This window comes from Myxine glutinosa, chromosome 8, assembly GCF_964187855.1.
Source record: "Myxine glutinosa chromosome 8, kmMyxGlut1.1, whole genome shotgun sequence".
Classification (NCBI taxonomy): Eukaryota; Metazoa; Chordata; class Myxini; order Myxiniformes; family Myxinidae; genus Myxine; species Myxine glutinosa.
In genome coordinates, this window is record NC_136268.1 from 31,598,990 (window position 1) to 31,621,018 (window position 22,029).

General features: G+C 51.3%; 2 protein-coding genes across 5 annotated transcripts in view; one reads left to right on the forward strand and one right to left on the reverse strand.

The window, feature by feature from the left end:
* The window catches only part of PRODH (proline dehydrogenase 1), a 71,283-nt gene extending 53,302 nt beyond the window's left edge, over nt 1-17,981 (reverse strand). Inside the window, exons 1-3 of one of the 2 annotated variants that reach the window (XM_068124255.2) lie at nt 17,615-17,980; nt 15,223-15,293; nt 12,294-12,587 (exon numbers count right to left, since the gene is read on the reverse strand). In XM_068124255.2, the coding sequence (XP_067980356.1) occupies nt 12,294-12,581 (288 nt within the window). In that variant the 5' untranslated portion in view covers nt 12,582-12,587; nt 15,223-15,293; nt 17,615-17,980. Of the gene's footprint in view, nt 1-12,293; nt 12,588-15,222; nt 15,294-17,614 lie in introns of both variants that reach the window. The other variant, XM_068124254.2, reaches the window with a different exon arrangement.
* LOC137432380 (uncharacterized) overlaps nt 1-22,029 on the forward strand; it is a 515,673-nt gene that overhangs the window by 222,617 nt on the left and 271,027 nt on the right. The gene's annotated exons all lie outside the window — the stretch shown is intronic.

Genomic DNA, 22,029 nt, shown 5'->3' on the forward strand with positions numbered 1-22,029 from the left:
GGGCAAGGGGGGAGATTTGAAAGGGATGGGTGATGGGGAAGATTTGGAGGGGAGGGGCAAGGGGAAGATTTGAAAGAGATGGATGATGGGGAAGATTAGGAGGGGAGGGGAAAGGGGGTAGATTTGGAGGGGAGGGGTGATGCGGAAGTTTTGGAGGGAAGGGGTGATGGGGAAGATTTGGAGGGGAGGGGCAAGGGGGAATATTTGAAAGAGATGGGTGATGGGGAAGATTTGGAGGGGAGGGGAAAGGGGGTAGATTTGGAGGGGAGGGGTGATGGGGAAGTTTTGGAGGGGAGGGGTGATGGGGAAGTTTTGGAGGGAAGGGGTGATGGGGAAGTTTTGGAGGGAAGGGGTGATGGGGAAGATTTGGAGGGGAGGGGTGAGATTGGATTTTGAAAAGGGTACGATTAATGGGAAACGAACATTTATTGCAAAATGAGTTCATAGAGACCTTCAAGTCAAAAATACGTTTGAGGACGCTGAAGGAGGGGTGGAGTGCAGGAGAGTTTCGGGAATGTAGAAAAAAGGAACTGTAAGAGATGGAATTTTTTTTTGGAATGAATAGATCTGGTGAGCAAGTCGAAAGCATCCTTTTATAGAAGAAGAAGAAAAAGGTGTTATAATATACGACAGAATACAGTTCTTCAGGTGTAAGTTTAAACATTTTTAACGAACAACGTGATCGAAGAACGAACGAACAAACGAATAAGAACAGAGAAGGAAGTTTTTTTTTTGTTTGTTTTTTTTTTAGTTGAGATTTTAAACAAGGAAGTATGGGGTGAAAGACTGGGACAAAAACAGAGAACGAAAGTAATTGCAGCGCAATCGACGAACCGCTGAGAGAAAAAGAAAGCCTCACGGTTGGACATGGTAGCCTGCTCGACCTCAGAATACGCGACACGAATGAACCGTCGATTTTTTATACATGTATGAAAAATTAACACCAAGAATCTTACTAAAGACACTATAGGTACACACACCGAAAGATAGATACAGTTTCGACAAAAACACAATTATGAAAAATTACTTAACTTCGAAAGCGTGAGCGCATGGACAGCTTCGAAAAAACGTGACCTCCAATCTTGCGCATGCGCAAAACCAAACAAAAAGCAAAACAAAAACAAAAACAAAAAGTTGGTTTATAGCTTTCATTTTATTCATTGGAGAGAGGGATGACTTATTCAGAATTAGTCTTATTCTGCATAGCTACTCTTTGCTGATTACTTTACGCATTTTTTATGTTGTACATGGGGACCTTCTTCTATTCCGAGGTATTTGTAGGATGTTTCGTTTTCTAGTTCCTGTATTGTTGTACTTTCATCAATTGAGACATTGTGTGTTCTTTTTGTTTTACCATATAGAAATGTGCATTTGGAGCATTTGTCAAGACCAAATTCCATTTGAATGTCCACTGAGTGGCGCTTAACTAGTTTCAGTTGATCTGCCAATTTGATCATTCGGTGTGAAGAGGTTTAGATCATCCATGTACAGTAGATGTGTCACCTTTCTTGGTTATTTTGTCATTTTTCTGTGGCACATTAGATTGTATCCAGTCCTTGTTCATTGAGGAAGTTACTCAGTGGGTCCAGAGCCAGGTAAACAGGAGGGGAAAGGCTGTCACTGTGTAAGATACCACGTCATATCTTTACTCCTGGAATTTCAATCTTTCTTTCCAAGTGAGGTAGTACAGCATTGTATTCCAGAGCGCCATTGCTTTCTCTATCAGTGTGACTATTTGGGGGTTAACTTTGTATATTTGCATGCATTTTATAATCCATGAATGTGGGACACTATCAAAAGCTTTTCTGTAATCTATCCAGGCTGTAGATAAGTTGGTTTGTCAAAGCTTGCCATTTTCGAGTATGGTCTTGTTGAATAACAAATGGTCTATCGTTCCAAAACAGCCTCTTTTACATCCTTTCTGTTCTGTCTCTAAAGCTCCTTGTTGAGTGAGGTGTTTGTAAATTGCATCAGTGATTAAACCTGTTAAAAGTTTGTTGGTAGGCATGTTATTAGTCGGCATGTTATTAGTTGGTAGGCATGTTATTATTAGTTGGTAGGCATGTTATACAATAAATGCAAGTGCAGGGAGGTGAAATTCGCTGCACGTGATGTGCAATGCATGGATTAAAACAAGTGTTCATTTACATCCGTAGTATGTCTAATAAATAAAGAAGATATAAGCACACCTGACACAAGGCTGAGGCTTCAGGCTTTGGCACGCTCATCAGGCTGTACCATTGAATAAACTGTTCCAACCCATCATTTTTGACGAGCTTTTGTACTAGTACCAAGATAAAACTTAAAAACCTATAAATTACCTACTAGTCATCTGTGGAGAACTTCCCATCCGATAACACTCATTAAACTTTGGGACATCATTGCTTAACTAGAAAACCAAGAGACCCAAAAGTCCCCATTTGTCATTTTTCTTCTTCTTTTCTGAAAGACCAACTCAAAATTGGTTTAAGCCACAAACTTGGCTTCAACATGAATCTCCTGCATTTTATAGTGGGAACGTGCAAACTGATCTAAATTTTAATAACTCGATAGGATTCCAGGAAAAGCATGCAAAACTGCATTCCTTTGCAAAGGAATAGGAAGAGAACAGAGGAGTGGGCGGGACTACAACTGTCAATCAGCCTGATGGGGGCGGGGCCGCTAGACATTTGCCCGAGGGCCAATCAGACCTATATGGTTGTGGACAACTATGGAATGTTATCAGGGTTGTGTGTCTATAAAGTACATACTATGAAAACATGTACTGCTAAGAATGAGAGTATATCCGTCTATAAATTACGTACTAATAATGCACATGCATGAACTATCGAGGATGCCTCTTTGTAATAGCTGTACCCCCTGACAGAAGGCGGGGCCAAATAATCGGGGTGTGTGTATGTGCGTGACTTCTTGTGACCACCCCTACCTTGTTTACATACTTTTTGGAGTAACATCCCTACATTGTTTTGAAAAAGTATTACGTATAAATTACATTATATGGGTGCACCGTCAGTTTACGACATGTAGCTGTACACCACCATCTCAAATTTCTGTGGAATATTTTGTCGATCAGAACATAATCATCACCCATGTACATATTGTTTAAAGAGTATTTAGTAATTTAGCATTTAAAGTTCACGATTGTGTTTTTATTTTTTTTTGCCATGACAACAGAAATGTCACTTCATTTGTCATTTTTGTTAAGGTGAGCTATTGTGGTGACGAATTCAATAGTCTTACAGACCGACAAGTTCTAAAGCCATAACATCATGTAATGGGCGTCGAATCATTCAAAGTAAGTCACATATATCTACACCAGAGTAATGACTAAAAAAGCAGTTTGACGTGATATTGGGGTCCTCACATTGATCACGAGAAAAACCTACAAAAGCTGCTATTTGTCCAAGACAATCATATACCAACATAAACTAGAGATGTCAGAACTTCAAAAATGTATGTACTAATTAATTTGCCCCTCTTGGTGGTACTAAATCCCCTATTTTAGGGGGTCGGGCGCATGGACTACATCTATCAGAAGCATCTTCATGGATGGAGCATGTCGCCGTTACTGAAAAGGACAATACCGGCTCTCTTTCATCAATATATCATCCCTGTGTCCGAATGATTTGACAAGGATGAAGGATTTGGTGTTGGTGTCGGTGTCTTTATAATTTATAATATAATTTATAATGTCTTTCGGTGTCTTTATAATTTTGACCAAATTTTGTCCTAGATGTTTTTTTTTTTTTTTTTTTGGTTCGGGCCTCGAATCTCACTCCTCGACACCAAGGATTTGACAAGGAAGAAGCTGCACATCGAGTTCTTCAACAAGAAATGTTGAGTCATACTACAGATTCCTCCGATTTAATCTCAACACAATGTAAGGTGATCTGTCGGTTAATGCCAGCAAGAAACCATTCAAATTGCTTTGACAAGCGTTAAATTTGTGACAAACTAATTATTTCTCTATCAGATGTCTGCTTTCTTTATAACAGCCACTTTTGCTGTCGTTTTGCAACACGAAATTGCATCAGCATGCCTCTGCAGCACTTGACCTCATACTCATGACATGTACTCAGAGAATGCAATCGCACGACTTTGACTACAACTGTTGAAGGACTTTTGATGAGAAGCCAATGAGGGAATTTTCTGATTTCCTCCCCATCACAAAAAACACTAATACTACTGCTTTTTCTTCCTCTTTAACGATTCCAATTAATCATACCTTATTGTGGGGTTAGTCCTGGTTAGTTAGCCCTGGTGTTGGGCAAGCGGCTAGGGTGAGGGCTTAGGATCCTAGGATCCTGGGTTCGAATCCCGGTCAATTGCTGAATTAACGCCAGGGGGTTGACTCAGCCTGTCATCCTTCCGAGGTTGGCAAATTGAGTACCAGTTCACTGGTAATTCCCTGTTTGTCGTAAAAAGGCGACAAAAAGGGTTGGCGTCAGGAAGGGCATCCGGCCGTAAAACATTGCTTCAAAAAGGGGACCAAAAAACAACAACAACCACGGTCCCCGAAAAAGGCCAACCCCCGCTTGCGGGGAAAAATGGCCTCTAAAGGTGGTTTATTTTATTGTGGGGTTAGTCGAGGTGAAAGGTTTTTTTGGCCAAAATCTTGAACAAACTGGTTGGCGAGGCTCAATGTTCAACAGAACCCGACCCGGGCTGGGATTGGAAATTTGACCCAAGTTGCCAGTGGAAACCCGGCTTTGGACACGCTTAACGAGGCTTTTCCACGACTCATGTGGCTGTATCGATGCAAGCACGAACTGTATGAGCGGCAACATTTCGTGCCCAAATTTAAAAAACTAGAAAAACTTCATTGGCCTGAAGGCCCTGCAAGAGACGTACTCCCACACACTGCTGCCATTCATACCACAAACAGAAAACTTTATCAGGGGATACATTAGGCCTTCAACCTTGCAACAGACTTTGCTTCTGCTTAGCAATACAAGTACACTCATTATGCGTTTTCGTCAACCGCCATATCTATCTTACTTGGTGTCTACCCCACTCAGGCCGTGCTGCCTAAAGCCGACTCACTAAAAGTTTCCCTCCTGGAATCAAGCCAAGGATACGCGAATGTATTATCATCATATCAAATCACTAGCCATACCGTATTTTTAAAGCCAACACCAGTGGGACACAAATGCTGTATTGCAAGCATCGGGATGTGATTGCTTGACTTTACGAGTACACGTGTACAAGCACCCGGTCCATGTCTTTCGTGCGAGCTATAATGGAATGCTACAGACCTCAAGTAAGGTTTTTTCCTCGAGCTTGGCCTTCCACTGGACAGGAAAGGCTTATTGTTTGCCCAACTGCAAAGGAAGGTACTGAGTGAGAGAAGCTCAAAGTGGAAAAAACGGGTCCCTGACAACACACTCCCTTGACAACCTACCCCTGCCCTTTACTGTCCCACAGCAAGATGAAAATAATGATGCTGCACATTGACTAAGGTGAGCATGTGCAGGGGATTGTGAAAATATCTAAAAAAAACAATAGCAAATGTCATACAAGGCGCTCTCCTCCGTGACTAGAACGTGCAGTGAACAGCTGTCTTGGGGATTCACCTTCAGCCTTCAGCTTGTCATACAAGGCGCCTGAACGGAACACACGGGTTTATTCCGAAACCACAAAACACACAAACACGACAGTAAATTCAACAAATATGAATTTAATGAAAACAACCGTTACGCCTAGGTCCCCCGTCGGGGAAGTGATGTGAGTTGACAAAGTGGAACACGCAGAAAACATGCTATGATATGATATTTCGCTCACAAGGGTCAGACATACATGGAGGCGGCCATCTTGGATTTTGACGTGGTGATCCAATTTTCAATAGCGGTCTTCCTTATGCCGAGATACACCCACACACCAAATTAGAAGTTGGTACTTCGCTTATCTTTCAAGATATTCTTCTCAAGATTCAGACATACATGGCGGTGGCCATCTTGGATTTTGACGTGGCGACCCAATTTTAAACAGCGTTCTTCCGTGTGCATACCGATTAGAAGTTGGTACTTCGCTTATTTTTCGAGATATTTCGCTCACAAGGTTGTTTTTTTTTTTTTTTTTTTTTTTTTTTTTAATACAAGATCGAGGCTCGTGAAAGAGCGAACATTAATTACACAGAAAGACAAACCGACACATAAAACATATAACATAGGGAGCGGTAGACAAGATGGGGAGAGAGGGGGAAGGACACAAACACAACATTTGAGAGCAGGGACCGAGAGACATGGAGACATCGAGAGATCTGAGAGATCTGAGAGAGGGCGAGGGCTTTGGGGGGGGGGGGGGGAAGGGGGCAGTGGGAGAGGTATAAAACATATGGACACTGCCAGGACTTCCAGGAAAGAAGTGGGAATTTCAAACAAGGTGGATCTGGGGTGAATTAGCGGGGGTAGAAAAGATCAAGGTTTTGGATGGGGGAAGATAAGAGATGGTGGTGAACAGCTGTTTTAAAGACCTGGAGGGAGGAGTGGGATTGAAGGGAGTGAGGGAGTTTGTTCCAGAGGCGGGAGAAAAGAGGAATGAAAGAGTGAAGGTGAGCGGAGAGCCGAGATTTCGGCAGTTTAACCATCAGAGGGTTGCTGGCAGATCTTGTGCGACCTGTAGGAATATTTGGGGGACAGAGCACAGAGAGAGCTGGGGGTGCAAGGCCGGAGAGGAGTCGGTAGAAGACAGAAAGACCACCTACCTGCCTGCGGTTAGTGAGTGAAAGGCCCTCAGAGATAGCTTCATCGCGGGAGATTCCAATAATTCTGAAAGCTTTGGTTTCAACAGCGTGAAGCCGAGCTAGGTGTGAGGCAGGAGCACCGGCCCATAGGGGAGAACAGTATTCCATTGAGCTGCGGATGAAAGCCTTGTATGTGGTGAGGAGCTCAGGTGTGCCGAGGAAGGACTTCGCACGACGGAGGATGCCCAGTCGGCGACTGGCTTTGGAGGCCAGCTTGGAAATGTGGTTTTCCCAAGAAAGATCATGGCAGATAGTGAGACCCAAAATCTTGAGCGACAGAACTTCTTGGAGAGGATTGTTGAGAAAGTAGATGGGAGGGTTGTCCAGTCGATCTTTTCGGAGAGACATAGTAAGAGTGTGAGATTTGTCAGGATTGAAAGACATGTTCCACTTGTTTGACCAGTCTGTGATTTTGTCCAGGTCTTCAGAGAGTGAGGAGGCAGCAGACTGCCGATCTGAGGGAAGAGGAATGGAGCGGCAGAGAGTGGAGTCATCAGCAAAGAGATAGAGAGGATTTTCGAGAGAGTCAGAGAGATCATTGATGAAGACCAGAAAAAGCACGGGGCCCAGAACACTGCCTTGGGGAACTCCAGCCTGAACAGGAAGAGGAGATGAGAGAAACCCATTCAGGGCCACACGTTGACGACGACTAGAGAGGAAGTCCGCCAGCCATGCGTGGAGATTTCCATGGATACCAAAGGAGGAGAGTTTGGTGAGCAGAGCGGGGTGCCAGACCGTGTCGAAGGCACGTGATATGTCGAGGGAGACAGCTCTAATTTCCTGTTTGGCATTGAGGACCTCCATCCATTGTTGAGACAGCAGAAGCAGCATGTCCAGAGTAGAGTGACCTGGTCTGAAACCAAATTGATGATCAGAGATCAAGCCATTGGAGAAGAGGAAAGATTTCATATCAGAAGCAATGATGGATTCCATGACTTTGCTGATAATTGGGAGAAGGCTGATTGGTCTGTAGTTGCTAGGATCTGTTTTTGCACCTTTTTTGTGCAAAGCGGTGATGTTGGCTGATTTCCAAGCAGATGGCAGTTGACCTTGAGCAAAAGAGAGGGTGAAGAGAACAGAGAGAGGGTGAGATAGAGCAGCAGAGCAGGATTTTAGGACCCGTGGGCTGATGCCGTCGGGTCCAGTTGCAGAATCAGAGTCGAGGGTTGACAGAAACTTTTCCACCTTGTCAGGAGGAAAGGACACGGAGTCCAGGAGCAGCAGGGTACGACTGGGTATGGTGGGTACAGAGAGGGATGGGTTTGGGACACAAGATTTAGAGGCAAACACAGAGTTGAGGCATTCAGCTTTTTCACGTGCGGAGTCAGCTGTGTAGCCGTTTGAGGTAAGGGAGGGGATGGAGGGGGAACAAACACCAGAAACGGATTTGACCAGACGCCACCAGGATTTGGAAGAGGGAGACAGATAAGAGAGTTCGGTCTTGAGAACGGAGAGATATTGTTTCCTGGCTCTCCTGAGGGTGGACACACACTTGTTTCGGGCTTTGTGAAAGGAAATGAGATTTCCTTCCGTTGGATTTGCTTTCCAGGAGATGAAGGCAAGTTGTTTCTGGGCAACAGCCTCACCACAAGATTCCGTGTACCATGGACGGGAGGAAGGGTATGACAACTGAAGACGAGATGGGATAAATCTGTGCATGAGAGAGAGCAATTTACTTTGGAAGAATTCCCAGGATGAGTTGATGTCAGAGGTGGTAGAGATGGGAGACCAGTCCAGATGATTGATGGCTGCTTGAAGACCGTGCCAGTTGGCCTGAGTGAAATGGCAGACTCGCCGACGCTGAGCAGGCTCCCTGAGGATGGTCAGAGAGATGTCCACTTTAACAAGGACATGATCAGATGATCCGATCGGAGCAGAAGAAGAGCAGCAGACATTTTCAGGGAAGTTAGTCATAACCAAGTCCAGAAGAGAAGATGTTCCGTTGACTGAGATCCGGGTCGGGAAATTGACAGATTGTGTCAGTCCCAGTGAGTCGCAGAAGTCCTTTGCTGAGGAGCCATGGCTGGTGAGAGAGGTACCCACACCCAGCCAACTGGCATGATGACAGTTGAAATCACCACATATGAGGAAGAGAGAGTTGGGATGAGTAGTTAGAAGTTGGTCCATATCATCAGACAGCGAGATGTAGATGGAGTCATCACTGTTTGGTGGACGGTACAACACACATATGAACAAGAGGTGGGAGCGAAGGGGAAGCCGTAGCCAGAGGTATTCCTGGGGGTGAGGTGGAGAGAGTGCAGTGCAGGGCGAGTGAGGAAGAGAGTTTTTGATAAAGATAGCAACCCCGCCTCCAGGACGAGGCTCAGGTCTATCATACCGGAGGAGGGAGTAGCCCGGGAGAGATACTATGGAATCAGAGACATCATAAAGGAGGAAAGTTTCTGTTAAGCAGATCACGTCTGGTTTGACAGAAGCAACCTGTATGGAGAGATCAGTTAAGTTTGAACGAAGGCCCCGGATGTTTGAGGTCCATACCGTTAATGAAGAGGAAGGGGGAGCATCAGATACAGAACAGGGGGGAGGAGGGGTAGGGTAAGATGTGGAAGAGGTGGAAGACGTAGGGAGAGCTGTTGAAGGTGTGTCAGAGATTTCAGAATAGCTCGGAGAAAGGGAAGGATGGGGCGGACAAAAGGTTTGATGGTGATTGGGTGAGCCACAATGAGGTGTTATTTGAGGAGGGGGAAGAGCGAGGCAGAAGGTTGGGGGAGATGGAGGTGAGAGTTTGAAGGGGGAAGAAGCGGGGAGGACGCTTTGAGGAGGGGGAGTGAGAGGGGGGAAATTGAGAAGCAATGAGGGTGGGGAGATTTGAAGGGGAGGGGTGAGGGGGGAGTTTGGGAGGGAAGGGACAAGGGGAGGGATTTGAAAGGGATGGGATATGGGGGAGATTTGGAGGGGAGGGGTGAGGCAGGAGTCTAGGAGGGGAGGGGCGAGGGGGCGTCTTGGCGGGGAGGGGTGAGGGGGTAGTTTAGGAGGGAGGGGGCAAGGGGGGAGATTTGAAAGGGATGGGTGATGGGGAAGATTTGGAGGGGAGGGGTGATGGGGAAGATTTGGAGGGGAGGAGTTATGGGGAAGATTTGGAGGGGAGGGGTGAGATTGGATTTTTGAAAGTGTACGATTTATGGGAAACGAACATTTATTGCAAAATGAGTTTCTTGTGACCTTCGAGTTAAGAATACGTTTAAGGACGCTGGATGGAGGATGGAGTGCAGGAGAGTTTAGGGAATGTAGAAAAAAGGCACTATAGGAGATGGATATTTTTTTTGGGATGAATTGATTTGGTGAGCAAGTCGAAAGCAGCCTTTTAAAGAAGAAGAAGAAAAAGGTGTTATAAAATATGACGGAATACATAACTTGAGGGGAAAGTGTAAACATTGAAGGTTAATGAGTGAAAACTATCTGGGGAAATGGGGGAGAAACACGTGGTCAAAGAACGAACGAACGAATAAGAATGAATAAACGAATGAGAACAGAGAAGGAAATGTTTTTTTTTTTTGTTTTTTTTTTTGAGTTGAGATTTACACAAGGAAGTAGGCTATGGGTGAAAAGACTGGGAATACAGAGAACGAAAGTTATTGGATCACAAACGACGGACCACTGAGAGAAAAACAAAGCCTCAAGGTTGTACAGTGCACACTGTACAAGGCCTTGCTCGCGACACGGCAAACAGACGATCAATTTATGAAAGATAAACACCGAGAAACAACCAAAGTTGCACACAATAACTTCACACACCGAAAGATAAATACAGTTTCGACAAAATACAATTGTGAACAGACTTAACTTCGAAAAACGTGGAGACCGTGTGGAGCTTCGAAAATCCCTGCCGCCGTCTCCAAGATCTCGCGAGATCTCTCCGCGAGATCTCTCCGATCTCTCCGTTCAGACATATATATGGTGGCGGCCATCTTGGATTTTGACGTGGCGACCCAATTTTCAATAGCGTTCTTCCTTATGGCGAGATACACCCACACACCAAATTAGAAGTTGGTACTTCGCTTATTTTTCAAGATATTCATCTCACAAGGTTCGGACATACATCGCGGTGGCCATCTTGGATTTTGACGTGGCGACCTAATAGATACACCCACACACCAGATTAGACGTTGGTACTTCGCTTATTACCTTCGCAAAAGCGGAAGGTTATGTTTTGATCGCTGTGTATTTATTTGTATGTCTGTGTGTGTGTGTGTATGTTATTCGCATAACTCAAAAAGTATTCAACCGAATTGCATGAAATTTGGTGGGATGATTGGTTATTATACGGGACACATTTGATTAGATTTTGGGAGCAATCGGGTCAAAGGTCAAGGTCAAGGTCACGAAAAGGTCAAAATCGTATTTTTGTTGTTCTGTTCCCTACACTCCCATGCCAAGTACAGAACAGTAGCTGCGGCGAAGGTATGCGCTCTACCGAGTGCCCGTTCTAGTTGTTCGAGATATTTCGCTCACAAGTTTCAGACATATATATGGTGGCGGCCATCTTGGATTTTGACGTGGTGACCCAATTTTCAATAGCGTTCTTCCCTATGGCGAGATACACCCACACACCAAATTAGAAGTTGGTACTTCGCTTATTTTTCAAGATATGCAGGTTACAAGGTTCAGACATACATGGCATCAGAGATACATGGCGGCGGCCATCTTGGATTTTGACGTGGGTTGCACCCACACACCAAATTCGAATGCGGTCCTTCCCTTACGCACGCACACAGGCACGCCCGCATGCACACACGCCGCACGCACGGACGGACGGACGGAGGGGAAAGCCATAGTCCCCCTTTCGCTCCGCTGAGCGACGGGGGACAATAAGGACCTCGGCCGATGTTCAAGTATGGTCGTGGATGCCTATTACTAGTAATAAATGGACTTATTCTGTAAACCTGGAATCTCCTTTGATTTGTGAACTGCAGAAACCCCTCATTTGAAGGACATAAATGGCATAAAATAAAATTGGTGATCAAACTGTGGCGGACGGTGAAACCACTCTGCTCATTCCTCGAGGTACAATTCAGCAAAACCTCCTCAAGATCAAGGGTCAATAATACGCAACAGCCGAGGACAGCCGAACTTCCGGTTTCGTGTGACCGCTGTGATTCATGACAGTTACAAGTAAATGTCAGACCCCAATAAACGGGTTAACCCTCTACTGACAGGTCTTGTTCCTTCCACCATTAATGTGATGAACAGAACAAGCACAACAATTCCAAAGGGTCCATATACATATTATGTACGCAGATATGGTATTTAACCTTACCCATCACAATAAATTCCCCTCCCATCTTTCAACCACCATCGTTATTCTTTCCCTCCTCTCTTCTCACAAACTCGCACTCCTATCATTCCATTTTCTCAAATTTCCTCCACTTGCGTACGTAACTGTTCATACAAATTGCCTCATTGGTAGAATTAATTGCCACATCAAAATGCCTCTGCTTGAAAAGAGATGGATTAGCTCAACACAAATGAAAAACCAATATATTCAAAACATCAATTCAGATGTGATGTCGCTGGATTCTGGAGTGGGCCTCACCTTTTTATGATGGTCCACAAACAAGTCGATGGAGCACAATTTGTAAACAAAGAGGCCTCGAACCAGCTCCCACGTCATTTTGCTCTTGTATGCCTCCCTTGTATCGGCAAAGTCTACAGTCGGCACCTGCTCGGTCTCAGACAAGGTTTGTCCTGCCGACGACCGACTGTCCACCATGTGCATCGCCTCCTGCGTCTGAGCAGCGGCTTGTCCGCTTGAGGAGTACGACCGAAACGGTGCATTTGTCCGAGAGCGACTCACGAGACGTAGAGTGGAAAAGATGGCCATGTCAATCTGGAAATGGAAAGCAAAAACTTGTTTGGGGGGAAAAAAATACAACCTTGAAAGAAGTTTCACCCCCTTCACAAATGCAAGCTATAATCAAAATTGGTGTTGGCTTAGCGGTTAGGGTGCCGGCTTGGGATCCTAGGATCCTGGGTTAGAATCCCGGTCGATCGCTGAATTAACGCCAGGGGGGTTGACTCAGGCTGTCATCCTTCCGAGGTCGGCAAATTGAGTACCAGCTTGCTGGGATGAATGATCACGGTGTGTACCCCGGTTTAGAATAGGTACACCGTAGCCCTGCGCATCGTAAGAGGCGACTAAGGGTTGGCGTCAGGAAGGGCATCCGGCCATAAAAACATTGCCTCAAACAGAGAACCATGATTGTCATGGGGCCCGCAAGGCTAACCCCTGCTCTAGCGGGGAAAATGGCCTTAAAACGATCATTCATTCATTCATTCAATCAAAATAAAGACCAATTACTGCACTGTAGTCCCAATAAAGAAGCTCGATTGCTTGCACCCCCAGCGTGCACAGAAATTATGGAATAACTTGGCAATGGGATCTAAGTAAATAACTATTTATACAGTTATGGTGTTTATACTGTTCATATAGAAGGAATAACAAAAAGGTGTAATCAACTGAACCAGCTTCTACCAATCCATCGCGACCAATCTTCTTCTTCTTTTAACAGCCATTATTAACCCACCTTTTCTTGTGGGGTCGATCGGGGGAACATTGGCCCGAGTCTTCATGAACCGCTTGTCCAGGTCTGACGTTTGACTAGTTAGGGCAGGAATTTGGCCATGGTGCTGGCGATAGCTCACCTACTCTTCGCGAAGGACACCATGGGATCTTTAACATCGACCAACGATTTTAAGATTTTAAACAAACAAACAAACAAAAAAAAGACTTATTTTGGGGGGACACCCCTCTCCCTCCCATCCTGTATACCTCCTCAGACCCCAATTTTTCTAATGCCTTGAACAAACATTGGCACATCACGTGTGATGAAGGTTGTGGTGAAGTTTCATTGAAATTGTGTGTGTAGTTTCAGTGAAAAGAGCAAATACCTATTTTGGGGGGCAACCCCCCCCCCAGTAGACTCCTCATGGGCCGATTTATTTTTAATGCTGTGAACAAACTTTGGCACATCACGTGTGATGAAGGTTGTGGTGAAGTTTCATTGAAATTGTGTGTGTAGTTTCAGTGAAAAGAGCAAATACCTATTTTGGGGGGCAACCCCCCCAGTAGACCCCTCATGGGCCGATTTATTTTTAATGCTGTGAACAAACTTTGGTAAAACATGGGGGATTAAGGTTGTGGTCGAGTTTAATTGAAACAGTTTGTGTCGTTTCAGAGAAAAAAGCAAATATCTATTTTGGGGGGTCAAACCTGGACCCACTTTGACCCCCGGTAAACCCCCTTAGACCTTGATTTTTTTTTTAATGCTGTAACAAACTTTAGTCACAACAAATATAATTTGTGCCAAATTTGGTCGCAATCCCATCAGCGGTTTCGGAGAAGTTTCAAGTGTTTACGGACAGACGGACGAAGCGCCATCGCATAAGCTTCTCTGAACTTCGTTCCAGGTGAGCTAAAAATAGGTTATTGATATGGGACCACAATTCTTCTCAGATTGTAGGAAAACAAGGAGAAGACGATGTGAAACAAGCGTTACGCCTCGGTCCCCCGTCGGGGAAGTGATGTGAGTTGACAAAGTGGAAGACGCAGAAAACATGCTATGATATGATATTTCGCTCACAAGGTTCAGACATACATGGAGGCGGCCATCTTGGATTTTGACGTGGCGACCCAATTTTCTGTAGCATTCTTCCTTGTGCCTAGATACACCCACACACCAGATTAGAAGTTGGTACTTCGCTTATTTTTCAAGATATGCCGCTCACAAGGTTCAGACATATATATGGTGACGGCCATCTTGGATTTTGACGTGGCGACCCAATTTTCTGTAGCGTTCTTCCGTATGCCTAGATACACCCACACACCAGATTAGAAGTTGGTACTTCGCTTATTTTTCAAGATATTCAGCTCACAAGGTTCAGACATACATGGCATCAGACATACATGGTGGCGGCCATCTTGGATTTTGACGTGGGTTGCACCCACACACCAAATTCGAATGCGGTCCTTCGCTTATGCACGCCCGCATGCACGCCCACACGCACGCACGCACGCACGCACGGACGGAGGGGAAAACCATCGTCCCCCTTTCGCTCCGCCGTGCGACGGGGGACAATGAAGGTCTTTTACACCCTCATTATCAAGCCTGGTGTTGGTTTAAAGGTTAAGGTGGCTGGCCTTAAGAATTTCGGGTCTTGGGTTTGAGCCCCCGTCGTGCAGTTAAAAAACACCAGGTGTTTGACTCAGCCTGTCATCCTTCCGAGGTCGGCAAAAATGAGTACCAGCTCACTGGAAGCCGGCAGCACTGCATCAGCGGCACACCTGTGTTTCCAGAAATGATTCAATCGACAGCCGCAAGCTGCAAATTAAATAATAAGCATCATTATCTGACACACCTTTGTCGGACTCGTTTTTTTTCAAGTATTTGTCCTTAAGATGCATCGACCTTGCCAAATATAACACCATTTCGTGTTCGTTTGTACGTCCCACGTGCAACCGCTACCGAGGACCCCAATGATGGGGTGAAGGGTCAATGTACTCTTGCCTTTCTTTTCCATTGATGAGAAAAAGGAACTGAAGCATAAAAAAACATCATTACATAACCACTCACTGTGCTCAACAAATTAACATGATAAACACCTGCAAACCTGCATTACCTGTACAGCTACCCCACACATTCTCCTGCCTGACCTGTACAGCCACCCCACACATTCTCCTGCATTACCTGTACAGCCACCCCACACATTCTCCTGCATTACCTGTACAGCCACCCCACACATTCTTCTGCCTGACCTGTACAGCCACCCCACACATTCTCCTGCATTACCTGTACAGCCACCCACACATTCTCCTGCCTGACCTGTACAGCCACCCCACACATTCTGCTGCATTACCTGTACAGCCACCCCACACATTCTCCTGCATTACCCGTACAGCTACCCCACACATTCTCCTGCATTACCCGTACAGCTACCCACACATTCTCCTGCATTACCCGTACAGCTACCCACCACATTCTCCTGCATTACCCGTACAGCTACCCACCACATTCTCCTGCATTACCCGTACAGCTACCCTTCACATTCTCCTGCATTACCCGTACAGCTACCCCACACATTCTCCTGCATTACCCGTACAGCTACCCTTCACATTCTCCTGCATTACCCATACAGCTACCCACCACATGCTCCTGCATTACCCGTACAGCTACCCCACACATTCTCCTGCATTACCCGTACAGCTACCCACCACATTCTCCTGCATTACCCGTACAGCTACCCTTCACATTCTCCTGCATTACCCATACAGCTACCCACCACATGCTCCTGCATTACCCGTACAGCTACCCACCACATTCTCCTGCATTACCCGTACAGCTACCCTTCACATTCTCCTGCATTACCCGTACAGCTACCCACCACATTCTCCTGCATTACCCGTACAGCTACCCACCACATGCTCCTGCATTACCCGTACAGCTACCCACCACATTCTCCTGCATTACCCGTACAGCTACCCACCACATTCTCCTGCATTACCCGTACAGCTACCCACCACATGCTCCTGCATTACCCGTACAGCTACCCACCACATTCTCCTGCATTACCCGTACAGCTACCCACCACATGCTCCTGCATTACCCGTACAGCTACCCACCACATTCTCCTGCATTACCCGTACAGCTACCCTTCACATTCTCCTGCATTACCCGTACAGCTACCCACCACATTCTCCTGCATTACCCGTACAGCTACCCTTCACATTCTCCTGCATTACCCATACAGCTACCCACCACATGCTCCTGCATTACCCGTACAGCTACCCCACACATTCTCCTGCATTACCCGTACAGCTACCCACCACATGCTCCTGCATTACCCGTACAGCTACCCCACACATTCTCCTGCATTACCCGTACAGCTACCCACCACATTCTCCTGCATTACCCGTACAGCTACCCTCACATTCTCCTGCATTACCCATACAGCTACCCACCACATTCTCCTGCATTACCCGTACAGCTACCCTTCACATTCTCCTGCATTACCCATACAGCTACCCACCACATGCTCCTGCATTACCCGTACAGCTACCCCACACATTCTCCTGCATTACCCGTACAGCTACCCACCACATTCTCCTGCATTACCCGTACAGCTACCCACCACATTCTCCTGCATTACCCGTACAGCTACCCTTCACATTCTCCTGCATTACCCGTACAGCTACCCACCACATGCTCCTGCATTACCCGTACAGCTACCCCACACATTCTCCTGCATTACCCGTACAGCTACCCTTCACATTCTCCTGCATTACCCATACAGCTACCCACCACATGCTCCTGCATTTACCCATACAGCTACCCACCACATGCTCCTGCATTACCTGTACAGCTGCCAAACCCACTTATCTTTGGCTGATGTAACAGCTGCAGGTCTTTGGCAACAATTCATTTCGAATGTCAAACGATTTCACACTACATTTCACAATCGCCAGATTTCCCATCAACCCCCTCGTTTAACATCAAACGTTTCCACCAACTCTTCCATCCCCTCAACCCCACTCTTCCTCCTTACATCTCGACACAGCACAGGCCCGACATTCCGGTGTCGTGTACCCTTTGAAGCAAACGATCGATGTGTGTTTGCTCTACCCTCATAGTCCGATAACCACATCCTCCTCTCAAAATAATCTCCAATATTTAGCTCTCATTTCATTATCAAGCGACGTGCAATTTGTGATACAATTTTGAGGCATTTTGATCAATAAAATATGTTCGGTTCATGAAGGGAATTCGTGAGGTGGCGAGGGGAAGCTCTCAGCAAGATTTAACCGCCAAAACGACTCACGAACAAACACCTCACCCGTCGGTTCCCAGCACACTGACTCACCTCTGACTACGGATAAAAAAGAAAATGTAAAAATGTCCGCCACGATATTCGCCGCTTGGTGTTTCAGCAACAGCTCACGGTAACAGTAACACCGTCGGGCACAGTGCTCGGAACCCGGGACTCGGCACAGCCAGGTGACGATCACGACCCCGTTGGCGTTACGCTGTTAAACACGGTGCTGAGCATGCTCACAAGGAGACACACAAATCGGATATGTGGGGTCACATATAACACGTCACACTAATACGTAAAGCGTTAGGACTCGGAATAAGGTTACGCGGCAACGGACGGCGGAACCGGCGCGCAGCTGCTCGATTCGCTCTTAGCGGCGCGAAACATGTGCGTCGCGCGACGCCTTCACGTTGTGGGCGGGGTCTGGTCGTTTGACGTCATCGTGACGTTGTTTTGAGCATTCGCTCCAGATGATGAATGCCATCCTCATTCACCTAACACAGTCATGTCGTTTATATATACAGTATATACTAGCAGAAGTACACGGCATTGCCGGGCGGGGGAGGGGAGGGGAGGCGAGGGGAGGTGAGGAGGGAGGGGAGGGGAGGGGAGGCGAGGGGAGGTGAAGAGGGAGGGGAGGGGAGGTGAAGAGGGAGGGGAGGGGAGGGGAGGTGAAGAGGGAGGGGAGGGGAGGGGAGGTGAAGAGGGAGGGGAGGGGAGGTGAAGAGGGAGGGGAGGGGAGGTGAAGAGGGAGGGGGAGGGGAGGTGAAGAGGGAGGGGAGGGGAGGTGAAGAGGGAGGGGAGGGGGGGGAGGGGAGGGGGGGGGGAAGGGGGGAGAGGGAGGGGAGGGGGGGAAGGGGGGGAGAGGGAGGGGGGGAGGGGGGAAGGGGGGAGAGGGAGGGGGGGGGAGGGGGGGAGAGGGAGGGGGGGGAGGGGAGGGGGGGGGGAGGGGGGGAGAGGGAGGGGGGGGAGGGGGGAAGGGGGGAGAGGGAGGGGGGGAGGGGGGGAAGGGGGGAGAGGGAGGGGGAGGGGGAGGGGGGGAGGGGGAGGGGGAGGGGGAGGGGGGGAGGGGGAGGGGGAGGGGGAGGGGGGGAGGGGGAGGGGGGGGGGAGGGGGAGGGGGAGGGGGAGGGGGAGGGGGGGGAGGGGGAGGGGGAGGGGGGGGAGGGGGGAGGGGGAGGGGGGGAGGGGGAGGGGGGGGGGGAGGGGGGAGGGGGAGGGGGAGGGGGAGGGGGGGGGAGGGGGAGGGGGAGGGGGAGGGGGGGGGGAGGGGGAGGGGGGGGAGAGGGAGAGGGAGGGGGAGGGGGAGAGGGAGGGGGAGGGGGAGGGGGGGGGGGAGGAGGGGAGGGGGAGGGGGGAGAGGGAGAGGGAGGGGGAGGGGGGGGGGAGAGGGAGGGGGAGGGGGGGGGGAGAGGGAGGGGGAGGGGGAGGGGGGAGAGGGAGAGGGAGGGGGAGGGGGAGAGGGAGGGGGAGGGGGAGGGGGGAGGGGGAGGGGGGAGAGGAGGGGAAGGGGGAGGGGGAGGGGAGGGGGAGGGGGGAGGGGAGGGGGGGAGGGGAAGGGGAGGGGGAGGGGGGAGAGGGAGGGGGAGGGGGAGGGGGAGGGGGAGGGGGAGGGGGAGGGGGAGGGGGGGGAGAGGGAGGGGGAGGGGGGAGAGGGAGGGGGAGGGGGAGGGGGGAGGGGGAGGGGGGGAGAGGGAGGGGAGGGGAGGGGGAGGGGGAGGGGGGGGAGAGGGGGAGGGGGAGGGGGAGGGGGGAGGGGGGGGAGAGGGAGGGGGAGGGGGAGGGGGAGGGGGAGGGGGAGGGGGAGGGGGAGGGGGAGGGGGGGAGGGGGGGGGAGTGGGGGGGGAGGGGGAGGGGGAGGGGGGGAGGGGGGGGAGAGGGGGGGAGGGGGGGGGAGAGGGAGGGGGAGGGGGAGGGGGAGGGGGGAGGGGAGGGGAGGGGGAGGGGGGAGGGGTGGGTGGGAGGGGAGGGGGAGGGGGGAGGGGGAGGGGGAGGGGGGAGGGGGGGGAGGGGGGGAGGGGAGGGGGAGAGGGGAGGGGGGGAGGGGGAGGGGGGGAGGGGGGGGAGGGGGGAGGGGAGGGGAGGGGTGGTGGGGGGAGAGGGAGGGGGAGGGGGAGGGGGGAGAGGGAGGGGGAGGGGGGTGGAGGGAGAGGGAGGGGGAGGGGGGAGAGGGAGGGGGAGGGGGGGAGGGGGAGGGGGGAGGGTGGGGAGGGGGGTGAGGGAGGGGGAGGGGGGAGGGGGGAGTGGGAGGGGAGGGGGAGGGGGGGAGGGGGGAGGGGGTGGGGGGAGAGGGAGGGGGAGGGGGGAGGGGGAGGGGGGAGGGGAGGGGGGAGGGGGGAGGGGGGGAGGGTGGGGGAGAGGGAGGGGGAGGGGGAGGGGGAGGGGGAGGGGGAGGGGGGAGGGGAGGGGGAGGGGGGGAGGGGGAGGGGGAGGGGGGAGGGGGGGGGGAGGGGGGGGAGGGGGGAGGGGGGAGGGGGAGGGGGGGGAGGGGGAGGGGGAGGGGGAGGGGGAGAGGGTGGGGAGGGGGAGGGGGAGGGGGAGTGGGGGAGGGGGAGGGGGAGGGGGGGAGGGGGAGGGGGGTGGGGGGGTGGGGGGAGGGGGTGGGGGAGGGGGAGGGGAGGGGGAGGGGGGGGAGAGGGGGAGGGGGAGGGGGGAGGGGGGAGGGGGAGGGGGTGGAGGAGGGGGGGGAGGGGGGAGTGGGGGAGGGGGAGGGGGAGGGGGAGGGGGAGGGGTGGGAGGGGGAGGGGGGAGGGGGAGGGGGAGGGGGAGAGTGGGGGGGGGGGGGAGGGGAGTGGGGGGAGGGGGGTGGGGGGAGTGGGGGTGGGGGGGTGGGGAGTGGGAGGGGGAGGGGGGAGGTGGGAGGGGAGGGGGTGAGGTGGGAGGGGGAGGGGGAGTTGGTGGGAGGGGGAGGGGGAGAGTGGGGAGGGGGAGAGGGGGAGGGGGAGAGTGGGAGGGGAGGGGGTGAAGAGTGGGAGGGGGAGGGGGGAGTGGGGGGGGGGGGGGAGAAGAGTGGGGGGAGGGGGGAGGGGGGAGGGTGAGTGGGGGAGGGGGAGGGGAGAGTGGGGGGGAGGGGGTGAAGTGGGAGGGGGTGGGGGGTGAGAGTGGGAGGGGGAGGGGAGAGTGGGGGAGGGGGGAGAAGTGGGGAGGGGGAGGGGGAGAAGGGGGGTGGGAGTTGGGGAGGGGGAGTGGGTGGGGAGTTGGGGGAGGGGGAGAAGAGTGGGGAGGGGGGAGGTGGGGGAGGGGGAGTTGGGAGGGGAGGGGGTGAGGGGGTGGGAGGGGAGGTGGGAGGGGGAGGGGGAGAAGAGTGGGAGGGGGAGAAGAGTGGGGGGGGAGGGGGAGAAGAGTGGGAGGGGGAGGGGGAGAACAGTGGGAGGGGGAGGGGGAGAACAGTGGGAGGGGGAGGGGGAGAACAGTGGGAGGGGGAGGGGGAGGGGGGAGAACAGTGGGAGGGGGAGGGGGAGAAGAGTGGGATGGGGAGGGGGAGAAGAGTGGGAGGGGGGAGGGGGAGAAGAGTGGGAGTGGGAGGGGGAGAAGAGTGGGAGGGGGAGAAGGTGGGAGGGGGAGAAGAGTGGGAGGGGGAGAAGAGTGGGAGGGGGGGAGAAGAGTGGGAGGGGGGGGGGGGAGAAGAGTGGGAGGGGGAGGGGGAGAACAGGGGGAGAAGAGGGGGGGGAGAAGAGTGGGAGGGGAGGGGGAGGGGGAGAAGTGGAGGGGGAGGGGGAGAAGAGTGGGAGGGGGAGGGGGAGAGAGTGTGGGAGGGGGAGAAGAGTGGGAGGGGGAGGGGAGGGGGGAGAGGTGGGAGGGGGAGGGGGAGAAGAGTGGGAGGGGGAGAAGAGTGGGAGGGGGAGGGGGAGGGGGAGAAGAGTGGGAGGGGGAGGGGGGAGAAGAGTGGGAGTGGGGAGGGGGAGAGAGTGGGAGGGGGAGGGGGAGAAGAGTGGGAGGGGGTGGGGGAGATGAGGGGGAGGGGGAGGGGGAGAAGAGTGGGAGGGGGAGGGGGAGGGGGAGAAGAGGGGGGGGGAGAAGAGTGGGAGGGGGAGGGGGAGAAGAGTGGGAGGGGAGAAGAGTATGCACAATGCACTCCCAACAAGTCCTTGCACAATTCGTAACGCCAGCCAGTCCTTTACAGCAAAAGCGCCTCTTCCAACAGTCCTTCCCAGTCCTTATCACACGAGTCCTCTGGAACTGGAAGGGCTTTGCGTGCACGATTATATAGCGCTGCCCAGCGAACCCTCTCAAATCTGGTAGACGCGCACTCACCACGCCCCTTAGCCATGCCCACTCGAGCCCTGGTTGGTTGTTGGGGTCTTACCGGCTCCGCCCTTGATGTCTGCTTGACGTGGCCACACCCCCACCCTTGCGCTCCACCCCTTTTCCAGGCCTTACCTCGTGGCATTTGGCTGGTTTCAGCATCCTAATGCGAGGGGCAATGGGGTGCAGACTGGAAGGGCGCTGTCATGTATGCAGTGA